Genomic DNA, 25,410 nt, shown 5'->3' on the forward strand with positions numbered 1-25,410 from the left:
GTGGTGTGAAAACCTTGACAGTTGTTTTATTTATTTTTAATTTAGTTGCCCTGCACAAAACGTTTTCCTCATGATATGAAGTTTGAAACTTACAGTTAGTTGAAAAAGTTTGAAAACCTTTACAGTTGTTTTTATTTTCTCTCTTAATTAATTTATTTCAACTACACAAAACACTTCTTTCATGATATGTAGTTTGAAAGTTTGAATGTCCAATGTTGTTATATGTTAAATACAAATCAATAATCAATTTTCTGTTCAAAACATTTTTTATTACCCAGGCGACGCCGGGTAGCACAGCTAGTATATATATATGTATATATATATATATATATATATATATATATATATATATATATATATAAGCGGAGAGAGAATGTAGAGGCTATTTCTACTCGAGATAATACAACTCTCTGCATCAAAAGTATTAGCCTTTACCGATTTGGTAATCAGACCTTACAAAAAACCAGAATGAAAAGTGTAACGGCACATTTAAAATTAAAACGACACATTCAAAAACTAGGAATTAAAAACATAGGTAATAGTAGCAAAAAATAGTTTTTAAACAATTTCAAAAATAACAAATGCAAAAGGTAATATCAGTTAATAATTAAAACTGCTCATTTGGTGTGCACTTTTGCACCGTTTGCACACGCTATACGATTAAAACTATAGAACACTAAGATTTTAATAACTATAACTGGACAGGCAGACATCTGAACAGACAACGAGAGAAGACGAACCTTGAGATTTATATATATCTATATATATATTTCTCAAAGTCCGTCTGTATGTCGTATATCTGTTGGAAATCTGGCTATAGCTATTATTAGAACAGATGAGCTGGACAACAATACAGACTCAAAGTCATGGCTTACCATTATTGGAAGCCTAACCTTATTAACTAGCTTAGTGGAGTTTTCCATTGGCAATATGCCAGGCTACTAGCTTGAAAGGTACAGTTGTTTAACAAAGTTTTAAAACCTTTACAGTTGTTTTCTCTTAATTTTCTCTCATTTTTCTCTTAATTTATTTCGACTACGCGACACACTTCTCTCATGATATGTACTTTGAAAGTTATAATGGCAAATGTTGTTATATACTAAATACAAATCAATTTTCTGTCCAAAGACTCTTCTATTACACTGGCAATGCCGGGTGGCACAGCTAGTAATTGTATATAGTTTACATCTACGGGTGACAATTATAGAATGTTAGAAAACAGATTAAAAGACAAATTTTGACTTCTTCACTGACATTCTGAATCACTGCAAAATAATTATACGAAAATGTTGCAAATCTGATGCTCCTACAGAGGGGATCTTATTGACAGGAGAGAAATCCTAAAACACTATTTTTATCAAACTTCGCACAAACGTGGGAATGGCAGCTGCTGAAACTCTTCATTGTTGAATTCTGCATACACAAATTAGTCTAAGCCACTGCAGAAATTGCTATTGAAAGTGGATGCCATCGGAACTTCATTTCTAGAGCCCTTTGTCTGTTAGACCCATAGCCTAATAGACGCATTGCTGTAGATTAGGCTGGTTATGTATAGGTATTTGTACAAAGATGGCTTTATGTGTGGCTGAACATATACAAAAGAACATAAACGACTTTGGGCTGTGATAAAAGTACAATATTTAAATACTTGTCCTTTTATCTTTCTACATATATGAATCGAGTGACACTTGCAGAATACCAAAACTACAAGAGGCCTTCTACTATTGCATATATCCAATTACCATGCTTAGAGTTTAATCTTTGACAGTTTAACAGTCGCACTATCAGAAACCCGATGATGCTTAACAAAGGGAGAAGAGAGAGAAAACCATTAGGAGAGGAGACACTTTATCAAAGATACATGTATTAAATTGTTACCAAATCGGCGGAACAGGAATTTAAAAAAAGATAACAAATGGTATGTAAATGTATCTAAATAGAATAGGTTACTTTCTATGGTTATACCTTTTATGGTTATACATTCTACGGTTAAAAATATAAGCTTTGAAAAATGTCTTCTCAAAAACAGCACAGCACAAATTTGCTAGAGACAAGATATTAACAGTTAAGAACAGGAGCATAGAACAAGCCTGCTGTGCAATACTCAATATTGAGCCTTAAGAAACTGATGCATAGTTGTGCTACTCTTGTCACTTGGTCTGCGCAGCTGGTATGACAACTCCAGGTGGGTGCCATGACAACTCCTGGTTGGTGGTCTAACAACTCCAGGTGGGCGCCATGACAACCAAAGCGCGAGTAACTGTCTTATGTAGAAAAGTCAAAGGGTTAAAAGATGATTGGCTTTAGCAACGCCCCCCTTACCAGTTTTCATTTATCATTACAATTTAAAGACTGAAGTTCTGGGTGATGAAATACATAACAAAAATAATAACAGACTTTAATGCACGAGGAAAGTAGCCTAAAGGCGCTGAGCCACAATGCCTAGTCCTGCATCAATTGCACCCAGTAATGCTAACCCATGATAACCTGTGATAACTGAAATAGAGAACAAGAGAGTAATGGTATTGTAGACAGTGATATTCATAATTGATTGTTATATGAAAAGGTTAACCAAGCTTTAGACTCCGTCTTCAGTCTGCAGTTCCTCATCAGCAACAAAAATCAACAGCCTAAAGTATCTGTTGTCTTGGAGGCACAAAGGGGATGTTGGGGCAGCGACAGAGTGACCAGGTCATGTCTAGTTAGCTGATGAGCAAAGTTTGCGCCGCATTTCGTAGGGTTAGTTTTGTAGTAGTTTAAAAGGGCCTTCATAGAAGTGAACTTTGTTTCTTGATGTATAAAGAGCATTCCCTGCGGGTCCTCAAATACCACTTTGAAGCCATTTTTCAGTTGCAAGCTGCAAAAGATTTGTTAGTAGTTAGTAGTAGTAATGTAGTAATATACTGCAGTGCAAACAAGCTGTTTTCTGGGAGTAGGATGACTATTTTTCAACCATCAGCTATACAACCAATATGATAAAGCAGTCGAACACAACAAGTGAAAGAAAATATATTACAAGATCTTGCGTTTACGGTAATATAGTAATTTCCCCTCTCCTAAGTACTTCCTAGGTAAAAGGAAATGAGCAGTAGGCTAATGTGCTAGTTTATAGTTTTTTGGCCAAAGTACACTGGCCCTCTGCCATACGATATTAATTCGTACGAGTGTTGGCAAGGTAAGGCGAAAATGTCGTATAGAGAGGCATAAAAGTAAATACCCATATTGAACCATAACTGCTACAATCCCCTAAGTAGAAAATTCAAATAGCAAATCAACTATGCTGATCACTATGGTTACACTATTTTTCACATTTATTGCGTCAACTAAAAGTTGCAAACAATTTCGAGATTAATTTGCATTTTTTCCGCAAAATGATGTAATTTTGAAGGCGTTAGCTATATAGTGCATATCGTTAATTTTTTGGCGTAGCCTAACCTAGCTTACAATTGACCCAATAACAACGCTAGCTTGTGATAAAATCGCGCTTTTTTGAACTCGTTTTTCTTGGCATTCAGCCTATTAAACATCTTGTAACAAACTACAAGCAATGTTAAATAATTTATCTACCTTTCAGAAAAGACTGACATTATTTTGAAGGTTGAATTTAGAGAATAATGGGTTTTAAGACACCCATCTCGATAGAGACATTTAAATCAGTTAGTCATTCTAGATTGGTCTAAACAACCCTAACTTCCGTCACTAAAAAGCGAGGTTGCGTCACATATTTAAGAGCGGGGCTTGTGGTGTCGATTGCGACGCCGATATTGAATCGCTGTAAAAACGCCTTCACAAACAGAAATGATTTTGACAGTTAGAGGACCAATCTTTATTTCAAGTACAAAATCGAAATCAGCGTGTCTGATTTACCTTGAACAAACCATGAAAGCTGTTCGTGGCAGTTATGCTTTAATTATCTAATGCAAACACCCCCTGGTAAAAAACATCATAACTTTATATACTTCATCACTATATATAAATATATTATTACGATATTTTTAATTTATACTATATTAAAAATTAGTAATAAAATGGTTTATTAATATTAGAAAGTAACTATAATTCCCTACAGTAACTTTGGTGTATTTAGTGGCTATGGTCGGCGTATGATTCTTAGCTCTTCTTTCAACGTTGTTATCAATCTTAGCACCATGGCTAACGGAGTTAGAGTTATGCATGGGCGTGTTCATGAATACGGTAATAATTTGACATTTGGAGTTATTTTATGCCAACTACACATGCACATTTCCTCCCATTATGAAATTCTTTGAATTAATTGATGCAGTATTTTCTTGGCTTTCAGATAATATAAAATTAACTGCTTTCAGAATAGTAGTTCCGGAGCTATGAAGTGCAACACGCGTAAACGATGGGACATTTTGTGATGTCCCATCATGCGGGCACTTGCTCTATTCAACAAAAATCGCTAATATTGCATCAATCAACATTGCAATTCACCTTGTCATGTATGGAATAAACGCGGTCTTGTCACATTAGGGATTCAAAATAAACCCCGAAAGTTTAGTGATTCACTTATTGGCAAGTAAAGCCAGTAAGAAAACCACCATTGTAGTTGAATAGCATGTAATTTGATTGCTGGACATCAATCACCATATAATTCTTATTACACCAATCAACTGCAAGTCTTTGGATGCATTCAAAAGCAAACAGGTTATCACAAAATGTCAGAAAGACAGTATCGTCAACATTGGGTCATTAATATGAATAAAGAATGGTGTGAATAAGGCTAAACTTGACCGTTGAGATGCGTTGGTTGATGTACTGAAGTTATGATGTTTTTCAAAATTCCACGATATACGATGGGAAGAGTTGGAAATGGTCTTAAGTTTATGAAATACATGAAAAGTCTATGAAATACGTGAAAAGTCTAAAAATACATGAAAAGGCATCACATGTGACAAACATGTCAACTATAATGTTTACAAGATAAGGCTATGATAGAAACGTATCACCTATAATGTTGGCAAGGCTATGAAAGGAACATGTCAACAATAATGTTTGCAAGATAAGGCTATGAAAAGAACATGTCAACTATAATGTTTGCAAGGCTATGAAAGGAACATATCAACTATAATGTTTGCAAGATAAGGCTATGAAAGGAACATATCAATGGTATATATCAATCATCCATGCATATCAATCATAGGATATGCATAGAAGCAAATCCTATGCATAGAAGCAAATCCTATGCATAGAAGCAAATCCTATCCATGAAAGCATATCCTATGCATGGAAGCATATCCTATGCATGGAAGCATGATAGTCCTATGCATGGAAGCACATCCTAAGCATGGAAGCACATCCTATGCATAGAAGCATACCCTATGCGTGGAAGCATATCCTATGCGTGGAAGCATATCCTATGCATGGAAGCATATCCTATGCATGGAAGCAAATCCTATGCATGAAGGCATACCCTATGCGTGGAAGCATGCCCTATGTGTGGAAGCAAATCCTATGCATGGAAGCACATCCTATGCATAGAAGCATATCCACTTTATGCGTGGAAGCATACCCTATGCGTGGAAGCAAATCCTATGCATGGAAGCACATCCTATGCATGGAAGTGTATCCTATGCGTGGAAGCACATCCTATGCATGGAAGCATATCCTATGCATGGAAGCAAATCCTATGCATGGAAGCATATCCTATGCATGGAAGCATATCCTGTGCATGGAAGCATAGTCCTATGCATGGAAGCACATCCTAAGCATGGTAGCACATCCTATGCATGGAAGCATACCCTATGCGTGGAAGCATACCCTATGCGTGGAAGCATATCCTATGTGTGGAAGCATATCCTATGCATGGAAGCACATCCTATGCATGAAAGCAAATCCTATGCATGGAAGCATACCCTATGCATGGAAGCACATCCTATGCATGGAAGCATACCCTATGCGTGGAAGCATATCCTATGCCTGGAAGCATATCCTATGCGTGGAAGCATATCCTATGCATGGAAGCATATCCTATGTATGAAAGCACATCCTATGCATTGAAGCATATCCTATGGATGAAAGCGTATCCTATGCATGACAAAGGTGTGAAATTGAGAAACTGAGACCATACGAGAAACTTTGAACTTCATATGCTAGAAACTACCCCAGGGTTGAGCTAACCATTCGCTCAAATCCTACATCACATGTTGAGAAATTCCTGTCAAGGTCATGATAAACTTAAGCTTTGTTTAGGAAATTACAAAGAGCCCTGAAACATGTCTATGACACTAAGCCTGTTACAGTTGGTCGTGCTTTTGACAGTAGTTTGATCAAGATGTCTGGGGTGTTGGTTAGTGCAGCGGTGCGTTCAATTACTTCTGCTCAGCGATGTACCACCATGTTATAGAAACTGGTGTTTGATGGTAAACAAATTGTGGGACTAAAGTGAAACCGCTAGTGAACCGCTGGCCATCTATAGCACCACTCTTGCATAAGCGAACTAACCAGAGTATAAGAAAAGGGGTCCTGTGATAATCATTTCCTCCGTCCGCTAGGGCAAGCTCAACCACAGCGTACCAACCCTTTGCCTTCTGCTCTAGGACTTTGCATATCTGAATAGTAAAATACTAAATCTGACAAATGAGCCAATGAAAGTTCGACCAATCGCCAGCACAATCTGATGAAGACTCTTGCTTGAGTGAGTACCAGCTGACCTTTGACGGCTGACCTTTGACAGCAGACCCTTTGACAGCTGACTTTTGACAGCTGACCATTAGACAGTCTTCTATGAGATTAGGAATGCAAAACATTCCGTATTTAGAGTCTTTAATCTCAACAATGAGAGCTTTTATATGAAGGACTCATATCACCAGTTTGAATCCAGCATCTAGTCATCTAACACATCTATCCACATGATACACAAGCATCTACACATATGATACACAATCATCTACACACATGATACATAACCATCTACCCATATGATACACAATCATCTACACATGATACACAATCATCTACGCATATGATACACAGTCATCTACGCATATGATACACAGTCATCTACACATATGATACACAATCATCTACACACATGATACATAACCATCTACCCATATGATACACAATCATCTACACATGATACACAATCATCTACGCATATGATACACAGTCATCTACGCATATGATACACAATCATCTACGCATATGATACACAGTCATCTACACATATGATACACAATCATCTACACACATGATACACAATCATCTACACACACATGATACACAAGCATCTACACACACATGATACACAATCATCTACACTTATGGTACACAATCATCTACACATATGATACACAATCATCTACACATACGATACACAATCATCTACACATGATACACAATCATCTACACGCATGATACACAATCATCTACACGCATGATACACAATCATCTACACATATGATACACAATCATCTACACATACGATACACAATCATCTACACATGATATACAAGCATCTACACACATGATACAATAGAAGTATACGACTTTACTTGTATTGTATATTAATTGAATTCACAATTACTTTATAGACTATATGTATGTACACACGGCATACTTGTACATGTGTAGTACATTGTATATACAATAATGACATCCATAAGTGATTAATGAGACTGATTCGGCAAAGCTCAAGTCGGACAAGAGCCAAGGTCTACGCTAAATAATGCTGAGCCAATCAGCATCAGGATAGCAAAATGCTGGAAAGTGCTTATAGGTGATTCTCTGTAGATGAAGGAGAGATAGTCAGACTTTCATATGAATAGCCTGTGCACTCTGCATTCATGACATAGCGATGAGAGGGACAGAGCGTTGCTATACATATCCTAATGAAGGTTGCTAATGTGAAGCCGCAATAATTGAAGCCATGAAGTAGGAGGGATTACTGCATATCCTCAGTTTCTAGCCAAGTAATTTATAAGTTGCATTTCATTTTGTGTGATTTTATTCGATTTAGCACTTTCAATTAAGGAAATTAACTTGTAAATGAAAATATGACCCCCATTACAATGCACATTTTTTTATTATTACACCATTATTGTTGTTGTACCATTATTGTTATTACACCATCATTGTTATTGTACCATTACTGTTATTGTACCATTACTGTTATTGTACCATTATTGTTATTGTACCCTTATTGTTATTGTGCCATTATTGTTATTGTACCATTATTGTTATTACACCATTATTGTTATTGTACCATTACTGTTATTGTACCATTACTGTTATTGTACCATTATTGTTATTGTACCCTTATTGTTATTGTACCATTATTGTTATTGTACCATTATTGTTATTGTACCATTATTGTTATTGTACCATTATTATTACTGTAGCATTATTGTTATTGTACCATTATTGTTACTGTAGCATTATTGTTATTGTACGATTATTGTTATTGTACCATTATTGTTATTGTACCATTATTGTTACTGTACCATTATTGTTATTGTACCATTATTGTTATTGTACCATTATTGTTATTGTACCATTATTGTTATTGTACCATTATTGTTATTGTACCATTATTGTTATTGTACGATTATTGTTATTGTACCATTATTGTTATTGTACCATTATTGTTACTGTACCATTATTGTTATTGTACCATTATTGTTATTGTACCATTATTGTTATTGTACCATTATTGTTATTGTACCATTATTGTTATTGTACCATTATTGTTATTGTACCATTATTGTTATTGTAGCATTATTGTTATTGTACCATTATTGTTATTGTACCATTATTGTTATTGTACCATTATTGTTACTGTACCATTATTGTTATTGTACCATTATTGTTATTGTACCATTATTGTTATTGTACCATTATTGTTACTGTACCATTATTGTTATTGTACCATTATTGTTATTGTACCATTATTGTTATTATACCATTATTATTATTGTACCATTATTATTATTGTACCATTATTGTTATTGTACCATTATTGTTATTGTACCATTATTGTTATTGTACCATTATTGTTATTATACCATTATTATTATTGTACCATTATTGTTATTGTACCATTATTGTTATTGTACCATTATTGTTATTGTACCATTATTGTTATTGTACCATTATTGTTATTGTACCATTATTGTTATTGTACCATTATTGTTATTGTACCATTATTGTTATTGTACCATTATTGTTATTGTACCATTATTGTTATTGTAGCATTATTATTACTGTAGCATTATTGCTACTGTACCATTATTGTTACTGTACCATTATTGTTATTGTACCATTATTGTTATTGTAGCATTATTGTTAATGTACCATTATTGTTATTGTACCATTATTGTTATTGTACCATTATTGTTATTGTACCATGCGAAAGCCTTGTAAATGTATCAGCCAGTGATTAGGTACTACATTTCAGTTTGACTAATGAAAACTTACACTTTTTTTTGTTGTTGTACAACTGAAAACATTGTTTGTGAAATTAGTATCTCTTGACTGCTTGCTGCTCTCAAGACTCAACTGTTCCTTAACTTTTTGTGATCGAGCAGCAGATGACGAAGGAGGCAGAGGGAGGGGTCGAAGGGCAATGGAAGGATGTTGATGCGAACGTGATCCGGGTGGTGTAGGAGGAAGTGACCGACAGGTTGCTGGCTGCTCTTGAAGCTTGGCAGCACCTAAAAATAAGTTTAGCACTGTCTCAAAATAGGATTTCGCAATAAAATTCCTTGAACAGAGCCAGTTAATTCTATGCAACTAGAATTTTAATAAATATACATATGCAGAAACAATATTTCAATACAAAACCAGTTTTATTATATGAACACATTTAAAGATAATCTTTGCAATTTGATTGTTATCCTTAATCATCTGCCATAAAATATCTAAAAGCGAGACCTTGTTATCCAATAAACCTATATTAGACTGCGCGTGTGCATGGAAATAGCTAAATATGAAAATGAAATGACAGGTAGCGGCAGGTGGCTGCTATTTTACTGTAAAATGATGAAAGGAGAACCCGTTAGGACTTATCCCCCTTCTATAACCTACCAGAGTAGAGGGTTTCAAAAGTCAATGTATAGCTGGAGGTTTCTGTCTTTGCGCTACTCAAGTTTGATCTGATACTGTCAATAAGCTCTGCTCTCGGCGACGAACATGCTGGGCAGGAGAACATGGCTATACTTCGGCATTTTATCTCCACATTTTCCTACAAGATACTGATACATACTGATACATACTGATATATACTGATATATACTGATATATACTGATATATACTGGTATACACTGATACTGATATATACCTCGACATATGTAAAGAGGTAATAGTAGAGTGGAAGTTTGACTGTAGAGGGATTGTGTATGATATACGAGGTCTGATCCAAAAGTTCCCGGAATGGAGTTGTATACTTGTGCATATTTGCACGATGGAAAAACCCATTGCAGGGTTGGCTGGGAAACACCTCTGGAGTGTTGTCACAAAACTTCAAGCTGCTATGACAACGCGTTCTCACGTGAGCCGATGATATGTCAAGGTCTGTCAGGTGCTTCCGTCACTTAAAAAAAAATTTATCGTCATGTCTAATAATCCAGAACAGCGCATTTGCATTAAATTTTGTGTGAAATTAGGAAAAACAAGGATATTACGATCTTTAAAATAAAGTTTTGATCATTCCTGAAAGCTTCCTTAAAATCTTTGCAAGCATGCATCCTGAGCTCGTTTTGGTCATCAGCCAGCAAGCTTGGCACGAACTTTGCTGCGACTCGTTTAAATTGTTAAAAAATTGTTTAAATTGTCAGTTAAAACTTTTTGAACAGTTCCAAAACTAAGTCCAGTCTCTCCAGATATCTCTAATGATTAAACGTCGATCTGGCATGACTAGTGACCTCACACTGTCAATTTACGAGCAGGTTCTTGGCGACGCTGGTCTGCCAGACCTCGCGTCATCTTCAGTGCTGTCTCTACCTTCACAAAAACGTTTGTACCACTCAAAAACTTGTGTGTTTTTTTAGACCAGCATTTTCAAAAGCAATAGTTAACATTTCAACTGTCTGAGTACTTGTTTTCCCTAATTTCGCACAAAATTTAATGCAAATACGCTGTTCCGATTGATTAGACATGACGATAAAATTGTTAAAAAAACGACAGAAGAACCGGACAGACCTTGACATATCGTTAGCTCACATGAGAACGCATTGTCATAGCATCCTGAAAATTTGTGAAAACACTCCAGAGGTGTTTCCCAGCCAACCTTGCAATGGGTTTTTCCATCCTGCAAATATGCACGAGTATACAACTCCATTCCAAGAACTTTTGGATCAGACCTCGTATTTATGGTATATGATATAGGTGTATGCATATGGTGTAGGTGTATGTATATGGTGTAGGTGTATGTATATGGTGTATGTGTATGCATATGGTGTAGGTGTATGTATATGGTGTAGGTGTATGCATATGATGAAGGTGTATGTATATGGTGTAGGTGAATGTATATGGTGTAGGGGTATGTATATGGTGTATGTATATGGTGTAGGTATATGGTGTAGGTGTATGTATATGGTGTATGTGTATGCATATGGTGTAGGTGTATGTATATGGTGTTGGTGTATGTATATGGTGTAGGGGTATGTATATGGTGTATGTATATGGTGTAGGTGTATGTATATGGTGTAGGTGCATGTATATGGTGTAGGTGTATGTATATGGTGTAGGGGTATGTATATGGTGTAGGTGTATGTATATGGTGTAGGGGTATGTATATGGTGTATGTATATGGTGTAGGGGTATGTATATGGTGTATGTATATTGTGTAGGTGTATGTATATGGTGTAGGTGCATGTATATGGTGTAGGTGTATGTATATGGTGTAGGTGTATGTATATGGTGTAGGTGTATGTATATGGTGTAGGTATATGGTGTAGGTGTATGTATATGGTGTATGTGTATGCATATGGTGTAGGTGTATGTATATGGTGTAGGTGTATGCATATGATGTAGGTGTATGTATATGGAGTAGGTGTATGTATATGGTGAAGGGGTATGTATATGGTGTATGTATATGGTGTAGGTGTATGTATATGGTGTAGGTGTATGTACATGGTGTAGGTGTATGTATATGGTGTAGGTGTATGTATATGGTGTATGTGTATGCATATGGTGTAGGTGTATGCATATGGTGTAGGCATATGCATATGGTGTAGGTGTATGCATATGATGTGGATGTATGTATATGATGTAGGGGTATGTATATGGTCTAGGTATATGCATACGGTCTAGGTGTAAATGGTATATGGGGAATTTCAATTGTGCGTCTCCGACAATTACAGAAAAACCATGATAGTTTTTCTGTAATTGTTTCCATGTGTAATGGTAATTTTGAGACGACTGAGGTATGAGATGATCGAGGTATGAGATGATTGAGGTATAAGATGATTGAGGTATGAGATGATTGAGTTATGAAATGATTGAGGTATGAGATGATTGAGGTAAAAGATAATTGAGGTATGATATGATCGAGGTAAAAGATGATTGAGGTATAAGATGATTGAGGTATAAGATGATTGAAGTAAAAGATGATCGAGGTATAAGATGATTGAGGTATGAGATGATCGAGGTATGAGATGATCGAGGTATGAGATGGTTGAGGTATGAAATGATCAAGGTATGAAATGATCGAGGTATGAAATGATCGAGGTATGATATGATCGAGGTATGAAATGATCGAGATATGAAATGATCGAGGTATGAAATGATCGAGGTATGAAATGATCGAGGTATGAGATGATCGAGGTATGAGATGATCGAGGTATGAAATGATCGAGGTATGAAATGATTGAGGTATGAGATGATCGAGGTATGAGATGATTGAGGTATGATATGATCGAGGTATGAAATGATCGAGGTATGAAATGATCGAGGTATGAAATGATCGAGGTATGAAATGATCGAGGTATGAGATGATACACCTCCTACCCCGAACCTTCGGTCAGGAAAAAGCATTTTTACCCATACACCTCTAGGTTATGTTAAAAAGCGACTCAAGTGGTAAGACGTAAATATATGATAGTATGTCATAGGATTGTAACACAAGCTGTGAATCACTATGAGAAAAAAAAGGGTTAAATTGGTGCTACGAGTGAGACTCACAGGACAATCTCTGACTTTACGAGACATGATATCCTTAGCATGCTCCAGGTCTCCACCATCAATTGCTTTAAAGAGCTCAGACTAGAACAGCAAAGCATAGAGTGATAAAATGTCTAGTTAATCAAGAGCGAATATTCGTGCTAGCTAGACAAAACATTGTAATAATAAAGTAAATTTAGATATACTGATGTCTTAAATTCATATGTATGTGTAGTAACATTAGACTGCAGGCATAATATGAGAGAATCTGCGAGTTCCAGATATTTTTTTGGGGCAAAAAGAAAGCAGATAGATTTGGAAAGAGGAAAATCATGGAGGCATTTTGAGCAGTAAATAAAATATTTGCTTGTGTCATCTGCCAAGTTGTATGTCGGAGCTCCAAACGCCTTTCATGTGTTCCTAGATTACTTCCTTGTTCAAATATGTGGATAAGTCCTCCATTCTGCCATAGAACCTAACCAACATCGCCAGAGTTTTTCACAAAAATGCCTTCAACTTAACGTATAAGCATCCCGATGTTTCAGCTCTTGCCATTCCTTCAGGAAAAATTGAAAACTGAAAGAGCTAGTGAGAGAAAGAGAGAAAAAAAGTGAGAGAGAAAGAGATGGAAATAGAGAGAAAAAAGAGGGAGGAAAAAAAGAAAGAGTTTCCAATCACTGTGGAACCGATGCTGATGGCTCTTTTTCCATCCCGGTACTGTCTTCTCTACAGTACAGGTTTCAACCTTGTACTGTAGAGAAGACAGTACAGGGTTGAAACCTACCGCTACTTAATCTATAGACAGAGCACTGCAACACTACTTTTACAGTAAGAAACCATCTACTTACTTTGCTGGCTAGCAAAGCACTCTCCAACATCTGCCGAACTGTAATATTCTCTAAATCGGTGTGACCTGTTGGATGAATATCCATGGAACAGCTCCACAAAATGCTGCATTTGTCACATTCAAACTGCCGCATCAAACGGAAGTTTAAGTCTTTCAGAGACTTCATTGTTAACAAATTCTCTTTTCAAGTCGAAAGTGGACTACAACAAGTGTATCAGTAATAGTTAACAATCAATAAAGACTTTCATATAAAGACTAGTTCTGAACAGTTTTCATATATAGACTAGTTCTCAACAGTCTTCATATATAAACTAGTTCTCAACAGTCTTCATATATAGACTAGTTCTCAACAGTGTTCATATATAAACTAGTTCTCAACAGTGTTCATATATGAACTAGTTCTCAACAGTCTTCATATAAAGACTAGTTCTCAACAGTCTTCATATATAAACTAGTTCTCAACAGTCTTCATATATAGACTAGTTCTCAACAGCCTTCATATATAAACTAGTTCTCAACAGCCATCAAAATAACGGTGCTCTAGTAATACATTTCCAATCACGTCATGTGTAAAAGCATTTGGCCCAATCAAGCGCTAATTAGACAAGTCAACAACTGTCAACATAATGATAACGATTTGTGTTTTCAATGACTCATTGTCATGCTCAATTGTTCATGCACATAAATGCTAAATCATTTGATAGTATTTAACAGAAATGTTACTCTGAATTTAGACATAGTGGTCTACCCCATAATCAGTTGCGCGAAATGCATAGACTTTGTCAGAGTCACATCTACTTTAAAGCCAGCTCTCACACATCTCAAAGCAGCTAATGATCTCAAGCAGATGAACAAATTGAAGTTGTTGCCTTAAAATGATTCTGTATTCGTGCTAAAGCATCATTTGTGTTTTAGAGTGAATTCATTTGCCAGCACTCACTTTGTGGATATGTCCGCAACTGGGTAGAAGCTTTTGCCTTGGTATCCTCTGGCTTTTGCAGAGGCTTTTCACCAAACTGGATGGAACACTCTCTACATGTGAAACTTAAATTGTGGCCACCTTTAATACTAGTCTTTTGGTGTGCAGTATGCGGTGGACAACAGGGTGGTAATTGTATCAGTCTTTAACTTTTGATTGCATTAACCTTATCTGTTGGCTGTCTGTTTTTTATGAGACTGGGCTGTTTATCTGATTTCATTCTTTTTTTATAGACATCTTAGAAGGCGATTAGAGCACAGCTCTGGGCAATACACCACACCTAACTCCTCTGATAGGCCTACAGAGAGATGCCAAACCTGTTGTTCAACAAATGACATTAGCTTCTGCGACCTGAAGGACCTTACATGCAACTCAATAACTGTGATTCATACACAACACAAATGAAAAATGCTGTATTGCTCCTAGTGAGCAGAGGGTTGTTGCATAGAAGTATTAGCAAAAACAGATAGCACAATGGAGAAACGCCTTAACGCCGGAGACATACGTAATATTACAATGAACATGATACCTAATACATTAGAGGACCAGCAATTAAGACAGTCATCATATACTCATCTACAAGCAACTTACAAAACCTCCTGTAGAAGTAGCTTATGAGGAAAGAGACATCCATAGATGTGCCAGAAAACCATCAAAACGGAATTATAATTCTACTAGACATGACCAAAACAATTGGAGTTAGTCATCATTTCCAATCATTACACTCTCATGATGTACTTAAGACAAGTTTGCTCATTGCTAACCCTCTGCTACATAAAGAACAGAACTTGAATGCCTAAACACCTTCTCACAAGCTAGTAAAGACGTCTATAAAAGACAACAGCTACGACGACTCAGCATCTCTCTCTTCCCAAGGGCCTGCTGAAGCTCCCACTCACCCCCTGCCTGCTGAGGCGTGTTCATCTGCCTCTGGAGCTTCCCTTTTTCTTCCATCTGCCTGTGGACCCTCTATCTTATCCATACCTATTAAGCCTCCTTCTCCACCATCAGCTTAGCCCCTTCTTCACTATCTCAACTGCTGAGCCACTATATCAAAAGACTTTCATGACTCTTGTTTGACTGTAATGACTCGCAGCCTTACGAGACTGAGCAACGAAAATCGACGACCATTCGAGTAAACTTTATTGGCTATTCTAATCTTCTGTCATTAATACTATTGTTTAGAATTTTGTTAGTTGTGTATTTTAATTGTTTGACTTATGAAATAAAGAAGTAACTTTTACTGGTATAAATATCAGTGTTGCTTACAATAACTTATGTAGTCAATTTGATGAAAAATGACTTTCCACCACTAAAGCGAAATTACAACTCCTTATTATATGTTGGGGGCACTGAGAAGGGCCGAAGAGAGAATGGAAACAAAGGCTAAAACTGCACTAGCGAATCAATTTGGGCTTATGTATCCAACTAGAGAATTAAAATTATGACATGTTTCCACGGCTAACAGAGGCGAAGGCGCTTGCTGGAATAAATACAAGCCAAAATGCGCCCGCTAAAAGAATTATAAGGCACATGCTACCTTAGACTTACGAGCAGAAAATCATCATCTGAAATTAGAGAAGAAATACTCATTGGTTCTTTGTTTTATTATTAACTCTTTTCCCATATTAATTAATGATTACAAAAATTTAGCCAAATTTTTATATCAGGTGTTTACTTGTAAATCACACGTTTTTTTTAAAACAACGGCCGTTTTGAACTACAAATTTCAACTACTTGTAACCACCAATAATATGTTGAATTTGCTTCTGCTCGCTTATATAAATATTGTTTCTGCATTTGAGAGGCAGTCGGAATTTGGTTAGTATGATAAAACATACTATGATACTATAATAAATTTGTTCAAGTATAATGGGTCTTCATTTATAACTTAGACTGCTTGGGTCAAAGGTTTGCGCTAATATATACACAGACTACTATCGGCTGTGATATATAGAGCATGTATTGTCGGCTCTCGCTGGAGTTGCACTGATATATGCAGTCTGCTATTGGCTATGACATATAGAGTCTGAATTGTCAGATCTTGCTGAGGTTGCGCTGGTATATTCAGTCTTTTATCAGCTGTGATATACTTAGAGTCTGATTTATCGGCTCATGTTGGTTTTGCCTTGATATTTGTAGTCTGCTATCGGTTGTGATATATATTCTGTATTATCGACTCTTGCTGGGGTTGGCTGGTATATACTGTTATATCTGTCGTCAGCCATATACAGATAGACAAAAAGAATAATAAAATTTTATAGCCGATTCTCACGGATATAGCATCTGAGAATTCCGGAGATGAGATGATCACCATTACAAGCCAACGTCCAGATTCAACCTACCTATTGTACTACTAGAATATTGAGAACTTGGCATAAGGAAATCTCAGATAATCGCCAAAAGATTGCAGTCATAACACAAACTATGACAACCTGCGTCATGCGATATCAAGATCCGTATCTGGTACCTCTCTCTACCAGACTTGATATTATGATTAGAGATTACACATGTTGAAATCTCCGCAGACAGAAAACAACAAGGAGTAGCCAAAAACCCCCAAATACAAGAACCAAAATCAAAGACCTGAAACATGTAGTTTCACTCCTGGACATTAAAGCTATGCTATGCCTGAATCAATATAAAAGGATGAATATTCACTCATATTCTTCACACGTTCAACACAGCTTCATCATGGCAGACAGCAGAGTGAGCCGAAGAGTCGATTACCGAAAAAATTAGAGAGCGACTATATTTTAAGTTTCAGACATTTACTTTCAATTCTTATAATCTAGTTTAATATTATAACTATTATATCTGTTTCTTGTTCTTAACGTAAACATGGGGTTATGGGAAAACCCCTTGACATTCTTTACCTAAGGAATCTCATTTCTTTTGAAACTGTAGTTCTAAATTACAGCATCTGGGAAGTTCAACTGTAAGATCTTAGTTACATTAATCAACAAGATAAATTGATTAAAGCAGTCAATAAACAAAATCAGACTTTACATAAGAGCTATTGGCGATAACTACAGCAGCCCATCTGCAGCCACAAGCAGCCCATCTGCATTCACTAAACTGATCCATTCCCAATACATTGTAGAGTAATTGGTAGAATAGTCCAATTCAATCGATCACCAACACAACAATACACAATCTGCTATTGGCTGTGATATATAGTCTAAACTGTCAGCTCTTGCTGGGGTTGCGTTGGTATATCCAGTCTGCTATCGGCCGTGAGATCTGGTATGAACTCTGTATAATGTAAAGCGAGTCTGTATTAACGGCTCTTAAGCTGGTAGTGTCGAAGTGTGGTTAATTATTGGAGGTGTCTTAGCTACTATAACCAAGCATCAGTTTCTGGTTAGCCTGGTTCGAGAGTTGTTTTGATTTTACTTCACTTAACACCGGTGTGTTGATTATTGATAGTATTGGATTGTTCTACCAAGTAATCTTACAACTGTTAGGGGGTAACTCAAGTTTATTATTGAATGCAGATGCTTAATTGTTAGTAGGCCTACTAACTTCTCACATAAGAACCAACCCTGATTAATGCCTGTTTAATCAATGTTTCGATGAGTAATGTAATCAAGATTCTACAACTGACCTTCCTAGATATGAGAATCTAGGACTATACTCTGAGAAAAAGAATCCCTAAGGTGTGAAATATAAAACTGGTTTTTCTCAAAACCTTATCTGGATCTGGATGATGTTTAGTCCCTAGAGCCTCATGAAAAGCAAGAGAGGGTCCCTTCGATCACTAAGTCTTTTTTTTTTTTATGTTTATGTTTTTTTCTTATGTTTATTTAAAAACAAGAAAAGGATATAATAAGTTACACTCTAGACTAAGTTATTAGAATATAAACCAATTTCTAGAGACTCAAAATATAGTTGCCCTCTTGTTCTCTTGCAGAGTGACTCTTCCACTTGATCTGCTGACACGTCTGCCGCCATGATAAAGCTAGGAGTTCAATCCGAGTTTTAATTACTAGCTCTTAGTGATTATCTATAACACTGATATGTAACGCTTTTAATGTTCTAGTAGTGGAATGGGTAGGTTGTCAAGTGATGGTGTTAATCCCAGAGATGAGACTTGTGAATGTCGTAACTCTGAAAATCTATTATGTTAGCTGCGTGGTGATTTAACTTGTTATTTTCTTTAGGTCTATCCGTAGCCTACATAGCTGATATCAAATATAACAACACCTTCACTAATGTATGAACCAGTCATAATCAAATTAGTTCACACAAGCTAAACAAAAGTCCACACACTAAACATGGTCCGAATAGAATAAGATGACAAAACAAATTCGACACTGACGTTGTGCGTGGCTTTACATAGGTTATGCATAACTTAATTTTTCCATATCCATCGTTCGTTCAAGCAAATTGCTAGATATGAGAGTATAAACGGTATGAAGTTATTTCTATGGTTCAACTCAAGACTACCTTTACAATTTTTTAACCTGATAGAGACAAGCTTCGGATGACCATAACAATTACTGTTGACGTAAAAACTTACCGTGAAAAATCATTTTACGCTCAGAAGTTGGAGCACATACGATGTAGCAGTCGCGGGCGTACAACTCACAACAATAATAAGCTATAGGATACGCTCTATGACACATTCCAATAACGTTTATGGATAGTTAGGCGACAGTCGCTAAGGCGACAAATGTTTAGGCGACACTTTCGGTTCGACAGGCGTCAACTTCAGACGAAAGGGCGACACAGTGGACAGAAAGGCGACAATTCCGGGCAGGATTCTTTCAACTGTTATGTCGTTGTTAATTATTAGCCATTATTAGTAAACACTAACAAGACACCAACTTTATTGATGCCCAAGTTGGAAATCTTGCATTAGTACATTTTACCAGTTGCTCTACCTTATTTTTTTGGTATCTATTACCTGCTTATATCCACATTACTCTGATTACATTATTCTTTTACATTGTTGTGTTGATTATTGGCGGTATTGGATTGTCCTACCAAATAATCTTACAGCTGTGAGGGAGTAGCTCAAGTTTATCATTAAATGCAGATGCACTGCTTAATGGTTAATACTAACTTCTTAGATAAGGACCCGTCTTGATTAATGACTGTTGTTTTGTTGATTAATGTAATCAAGATTCTACAACTGACCTTCCTAGATATGAGAATCTAGGACTATACTCTGAGAAAGGGATTCCCTAAAGCCTCTAAGGTATGGAATATAAAACAGGTTTTTCTCAAAACCTTATGTTTATTTGAGAACAAGAAAAGGATATAATAAGTTACACTCTAGACTAAGTTATAAAAATACAGAGTAATTTCTAGAGACCACGGATCGCTAAACATATTATGGAAATGTTTAATTATCCATTTCCATAAACATAAGTATTTCCATAATTTTATGGAAATGGATATGGAAAATTTATGTTATAAATATTTAAATGTTATGTAAATGGAAATAATATAGAAATGAATTATGGAAATGGAAATAATATGGAAATGAATTATGGAAATGTTATGAAAATAATATGGAAATGAATTATGGAAATGTTATGGAAATAATATGGAAACGAATTATGAAAATGTTATGAAAATGAATCATGGAAATGAATTATGGAAATGGAAATAATATGGAAATGAATTATGGAAATGTTATAGAAATGGAAATAATATGGAAATGAATTATAGAAATGTTATGGAAATAATATGAAAATGAATTATGGAAATGTTATGGAAATGGAAACAATATGGAAATGAATTATGGAAATGAATTATGGAAATGGCAATGATATGGAAATAATATGGAAATGTCATGGAAATGGAAGTAAAATGGAAATGAATTATGGAAATGAATTATGGAAATGAAAACTGTGACATACAGGTAATCCCTGCTAGAGACTTACAATAAAGTCACCCTCTTGTTCTCTTGCGAAGCGACTCTTCCACTTAATCTGCTGACACGTTTGCCAACCATGATGAAGCTATGCTGAAATACTGAAGTATATGAGTGAATCTTTGTCCTTTTACATTGGTTAAGAGTTAGCATTGGTTCCCAGGAGTGACACTATACGTTTTAGGTTTTCAAATCTGAGTCTTGTAATTTCAGTGGTTCCTGGCTACGTTCTGATGTTCTTCCAGCGGAGGTTTCATAATATTTAATATCTAACTTTAATTCCTGGTCTGGTGTAGATTGGTACCAGATGCGGATCTTGAGACACCGCATGGCACAGGCTGTTATCGTCTGGGTGTTGTCGCTGACCGAGGGTCCAACACTCTTTTAGGAGTTTTAATCTGATTTCTAAATACTAGCTTTTAGAGATTATCTGGAATCCTCACATGTAACGTTCTTAATGTTCTAGTAGTGGAATGAATGGGTGGGTGTCATGCAGGGTTGGCTCGGTTTAAACCGATGGTTTAAACCAGCCGAAAAAACCAGTATTTATGTTTTTTTTGTTTTTTCATTATTTTTTGTAAAAACATAATATTTTAAGCTCCAAGTGGTTCATATGCGGTAAAAATACAATTATATGTAATTATCAGCTGTGGAAGTTTATTTATGACACTGTAGTACAGTGGTGGCAGAGCTCAAGTTAAAACTACATGAAATCCTAGCACAACAATGAGTTACTGAATTTCATTTTCAATTGCTTTTATCAAGAGATATAATGGTTTTTTAATGATCAAATTTAAAAACCGTGTGAAATATACTAATCCGATCGTCGTCTCTAATAATGAATAAATACTTTCTCAAGTCTGGCCAGTGAGAAAGGAGTTCTTATAGTTCGAAATTAAGACAATAAAATCCTTTTGAGCAAAAGCTTTAAGTTTGCAAACTAATATTTCATTTATTGGGCACAAGCCAAAGTAGTTGGACTGTTAGAATTCAGTTTATCAAGTCTTTTGTGTTTTGAAAAGTTGAAGTTGTGTCTCAAATTTCCAACACGCCTCGCAAACAGGATCACATTTGGCAGCTTTTCACTCGAAATGCAAAAGGCAGAGGTTTTAAGGCAAAATGTAATAGGTGTGCTGTCGTAACGCGGAATCACGAAAATTGGCTTAAAGCTCACATACCAAAATATCAAGCTGAAAACACCAATTTAAACAGTGATGCTGGTATTCAGGTGGTAGAAATTGAGTCATCTGCCACTTTTTCAAACACTAGCAATGCATTATTCTCTGCTCTACACTACCGCATGACTAATCACTTGGATTAAAATTCCTACTTATACATAGAGCTGTATGTAAAATATTCACTTTATGGCATAAAATTTCTGCTCTGTATTTCATCAATCATGTTTGATGAAAGACTCATTCCAAAATTTCTGTTTTCTCTCTTTTTTCCCATAACTCCCACAGTACCATCTTTAACAGATGATTTCACATATGCATGTTCAATACTCAATCATGCAGCTATAGTAAGTGATGTTAATTAGACATAAAATTGCAAAAACCTTGGTAAAATTATACAAACCGTAAAAACTGGTTTAAACCATAAAAACCGATTTAGAACCAAAAAACCTGGTTTTTCGGTTTTTTCATAAAAACCGTGGTTTTTTTCCAGCTCTGGTGTCATGTGATGGTGATAATCCTAAAGATGGAATTTGTAGATGTCGAAATTCTGGGAATCTGTTATGTGAGCTGCATGGTGATGTAACTTGTTACCTTCTTTATCTTCTTCTGTACATGGCTGATATCAAATAAATTATAACAACACACAGTAGAATTTCATATTGTATTAATAAAGCTTGTATCAAATATTCACCTAATTGAGAATGTTATTATCCAAAAGGAGCTGCTGAGATTAATCTGTCTTTAATCGCCCAACTTCTTCTGTTCATCTTTTTCCACAATGTTATATCTTATCAGTTTGTCAACTACACGCTCAGAAGTCATTTAGGCAGTCACTGCTTTCTTTTTTGCTTCCTTCCTTGACTGCTTGTTAAAACTGGCAAGTTGCTTATCAGTGTGGCAAAAGTCTGAAATTCCTTACCGCCTAATATATGACATCATGGAGGTATCAACTTTTTGAGCTCCTTTGAAGCGATCTTGAGTCACTAGCATATCCCGGTTGATGAATTATTATACCATCGCTGGCTCATGTATCATGTAATCATGTATTTGGACCCTCGTTAGTAACTCTCTAACTAATGTATACTCTCGTTCTAATTGCAGTATGAAAATAAATACATACATCTGAGCTTAGCTTGATGCATTTTAATAAATGTTCTTTTTGGCATATTTATACAAATATGTAAAGCTGATCTTTACAATATATAATTTTTAAAAATACGTACATCAAAAGTTTGTGGCATTGATTTTTTGTTTTTTGACAATGACTTGATTCTGATCGATACTATGTAGATGAACAGATGAAGCTTCTCTATAAATCGGCAACTGGGTATTACTCTCTACTAATTCTAAAACTTAAATGAAGAGATATTTGAATTACAGGAGTATAAGTATATACACACAGTCACACCCAGGTACTTGAATGCACTTGCACTTCCAATCATACACAAAATAATAGCAGGAAATTCCCTACACCACTCTTTAATAGAGCTGTCATTAAAGTTCAAGCCGATGGCTGTTCATGTAATATCTTCCATTCTTTAATGAAGTCTGCCCTTTGTTAAAATAGTCATGTATAAAAAAGATTCATAGTGCGTGCTAAAATGCAAAATATGGTCTACGATGTGGCACATGGCAGCATTAACCTAAAGCCACAGCTGAGTATATATCACAAAGGTCTTTGAGGTGTTGATCACTCCTCATTGTCTCAAACTACAAGTTGCGTGTGCCATCGGGATCTGTGAGAAGGGTGATTCGGTTAAATATCTCAAGTGACTTTAAAGGCAACACGGCATCAGGACTGGTTGATTTCTATGATTTGGAATAGATAATTTCTGCATAAGCTTCCTGTGGTGCTGTTTAGTCTTCTTACGACAAGCTGCAGAAGTTAGTAAAATATGGATATATCTTAGACATGTATGTAAGAAAAACCCTTCATTCTTCATACTCAAAAAAAATCTCAACAAACATAGATCAGTGTGAATCGCAATTTAGCCTATTGAGTCTGCATTATAATGACATTGGATTATTATCATAATTGGAAAGAAAAAAGGATAAGGAAATCATTCTTTCCAAACGATGATCGAAACCATAAAATTATTTCTTCTTGAGGTGAGATAATTCTGAAATTTCAACAATCAGGGATAAGGTTGTCGACAATTCAGCCAAGAACGTGAATTCGCCAACTGTTTTTGTTGGGACATTACAATGGACAACCAATGCATTACATTGCAAATGAAATTGACTATGTCATTATAGTATTATACATAGCTGGCTATGGAATAATTACAGATTACTCTTACTTGCTTAATGTATAATTCCAGGATAATACTTTTGCTATAACAGTTCTCTTTACATACATACTTGGGATGTCTCTTACCAATTCATTGTAAACTCAGTACTGGAATAAAGAACATTAAAGTGAGAACACAACAGTTCTAAACAAAAATGCTGATACAAAAACAAGTTTTTGTATTTAATTGAATAAGCTAGATGATTTTTTAAAGACTACAATTAAAAGTTCGTTAAATGTTTGGTCTAGCATAATCAGAAAAAATCCTAATGGCATTTAAAGATACATGCCACTATTTCGATCTATAAAAAAATCTTTAAAAAGAAAACAATAACACTGTCAGGAGTACGCTTCAACAGTATATGTATAAGCACTGCAAATGACGACAGAATCTCATAGTTTGTCAGTACAGTACTGTACTTAGCTTTCAACCAAACACCTTTTTTAACTGGTTTGTTCGCCGTGTCGCTCTTCCGTCTGAAGTTGTCACCTTTCAAGTCAAGAGTGTCACCTAAATGTCTGTTGCCCTATTGACTGTCGCCCTAAAGTCCAGTTACCTCTGATAACACTCTGTAATCACGAGCTTGGCGATGCAGTAAAAGGCGTTGAATACATAGTCGGAGTCCAATTTACCCTGTAATTGATGACTTTTAATGACCATTTTCTGGTATCTGTACATATTCATGTTTTCAAATGCAAGACTTCAAAAACGGGAATCTTCCCCAGAATTCAAATGTCCGGAAAAACCTCCTTTACAAATAATTCGATTGATAACAAAAACACTCTTTATGTTTATTGGAAACTATAGAAGTAATTATTAAATGTGGGAAGGGTTTACAACACGAAACTTATTTAAAATCTATGTGGGCACTAGGTCAAGACAGTCAACCTGTGGTGAAATTACGTGGTTATTAGTGAGCCTTTAATATAACGCTGTTTCCCAAATGCAGGTTTTTGCCTTTCTTGAGAGCTAGCTTTTCATAGAATCTTCCAAAGCTATTAATAGCCTGTATTCCACACTTATTTGCCAACTGTAAGCAATGAAGTTACCACTATTCTTTATGAATACGGCTTATAAAAAAAGCCAAAGTTAGGGTAATTAGAAAATT

General features: G+C 35.7%; 1 protein-coding gene and 1 long non-coding RNA gene across 4 annotated transcripts; one reads left to right on the top strand and one right to left on the bottom strand.

The window, feature by feature from the left end:
- Positions 1-1,850: 1,850 nt before the first annotated feature.
- On the bottom strand, positions 1,851-19,540 carry LOC137401646 (uncharacterized). 3 transcript variants are annotated; one of them, XM_068088096.1, is made up of 8 exons: positions 19,472-19,536; positions 14,911-15,247; positions 13,972-14,170; positions 13,145-13,225; positions 10,048-10,204; positions 9,439-9,674; positions 6,466-6,572; positions 1,851-2,857 (listed from the first exon to the last, which is right to left on the bottom strand). In XM_068088096.1, the coding sequence occupies exons 3-8, from the start codon at positions 14,134-14,136 to the stop codon at positions 2,623-2,625; spliced, it is 981 nt and encodes a 326-aa protein (XP_067944197.1). In that variant the 5' UTR covers positions 14,137-14,170; positions 14,911-15,247; positions 19,472-19,536; the 3' UTR covers positions 1,851-2,622. The 3 variants fall into 3 exon arrangements, with proteins under 3 accessions (XP_067944197.1, XP_067944196.1, XP_067944198.1); XM_068088095.1 differs by lacking the exon at positions 14,911-15,247 and having other exon boundaries at positions 19,472-19,540; XM_068088097.1 differs by lacking the exons at positions 14,911-15,247; positions 19,472-19,536 and adding an exon at positions 19,399-19,460.
- A 154-nt stretch (positions 19,541-19,694) lies between these two features.
- On the top strand, positions 19,695-23,133 carry LOC137402023 (uncharacterized). Its single transcript, XR_010979421.1, has 3 exons — positions 19,695-19,847; positions 20,100-20,152; positions 22,502-23,133. It is a non-coding gene; the product is annotated as an uncharacterized lncRNA (long non-coding RNA).
- Positions 23,134-25,410: the final 2,277 nt, after the last annotated feature.

This window comes from Watersipora subatra, chromosome 8 (genome assembly GCF_963576615.1).
Source record: "Watersipora subatra chromosome 8, tzWatSuba1.1, whole genome shotgun sequence".
In the NCBI taxonomy this organism is placed as follows: Eukaryota; Metazoa; Bryozoa; class Gymnolaemata; order Cheilostomatida; family Watersiporidae; genus Watersipora; species Watersipora subatra.

Bases quoted from the DNA above. Each gene is read 5' to 3' on its own strand.
- LOC137401646 (XM_068088095.1), bottom strand. From the start codon at position 14,136: ATGAAGTCTCTGAAAGACTTAAACTTCCGTTTGATGCGGCAGTTTGAA. The intron at 10,205-13,144 runs GTGAGTCTCACT...AGTATCTTGTAG, and splicing joins GTAAAGTCAGAGATTGTCCT to GAAAATGTGGAGATAAAATG. The intron at 2,858-6,465 runs GTTAGTTCGCTT...AATCTTTTGCAG, and splicing joins ACCCCTTTTCTTATACTCTG to CTTGCAACTGAAAAATGGCT.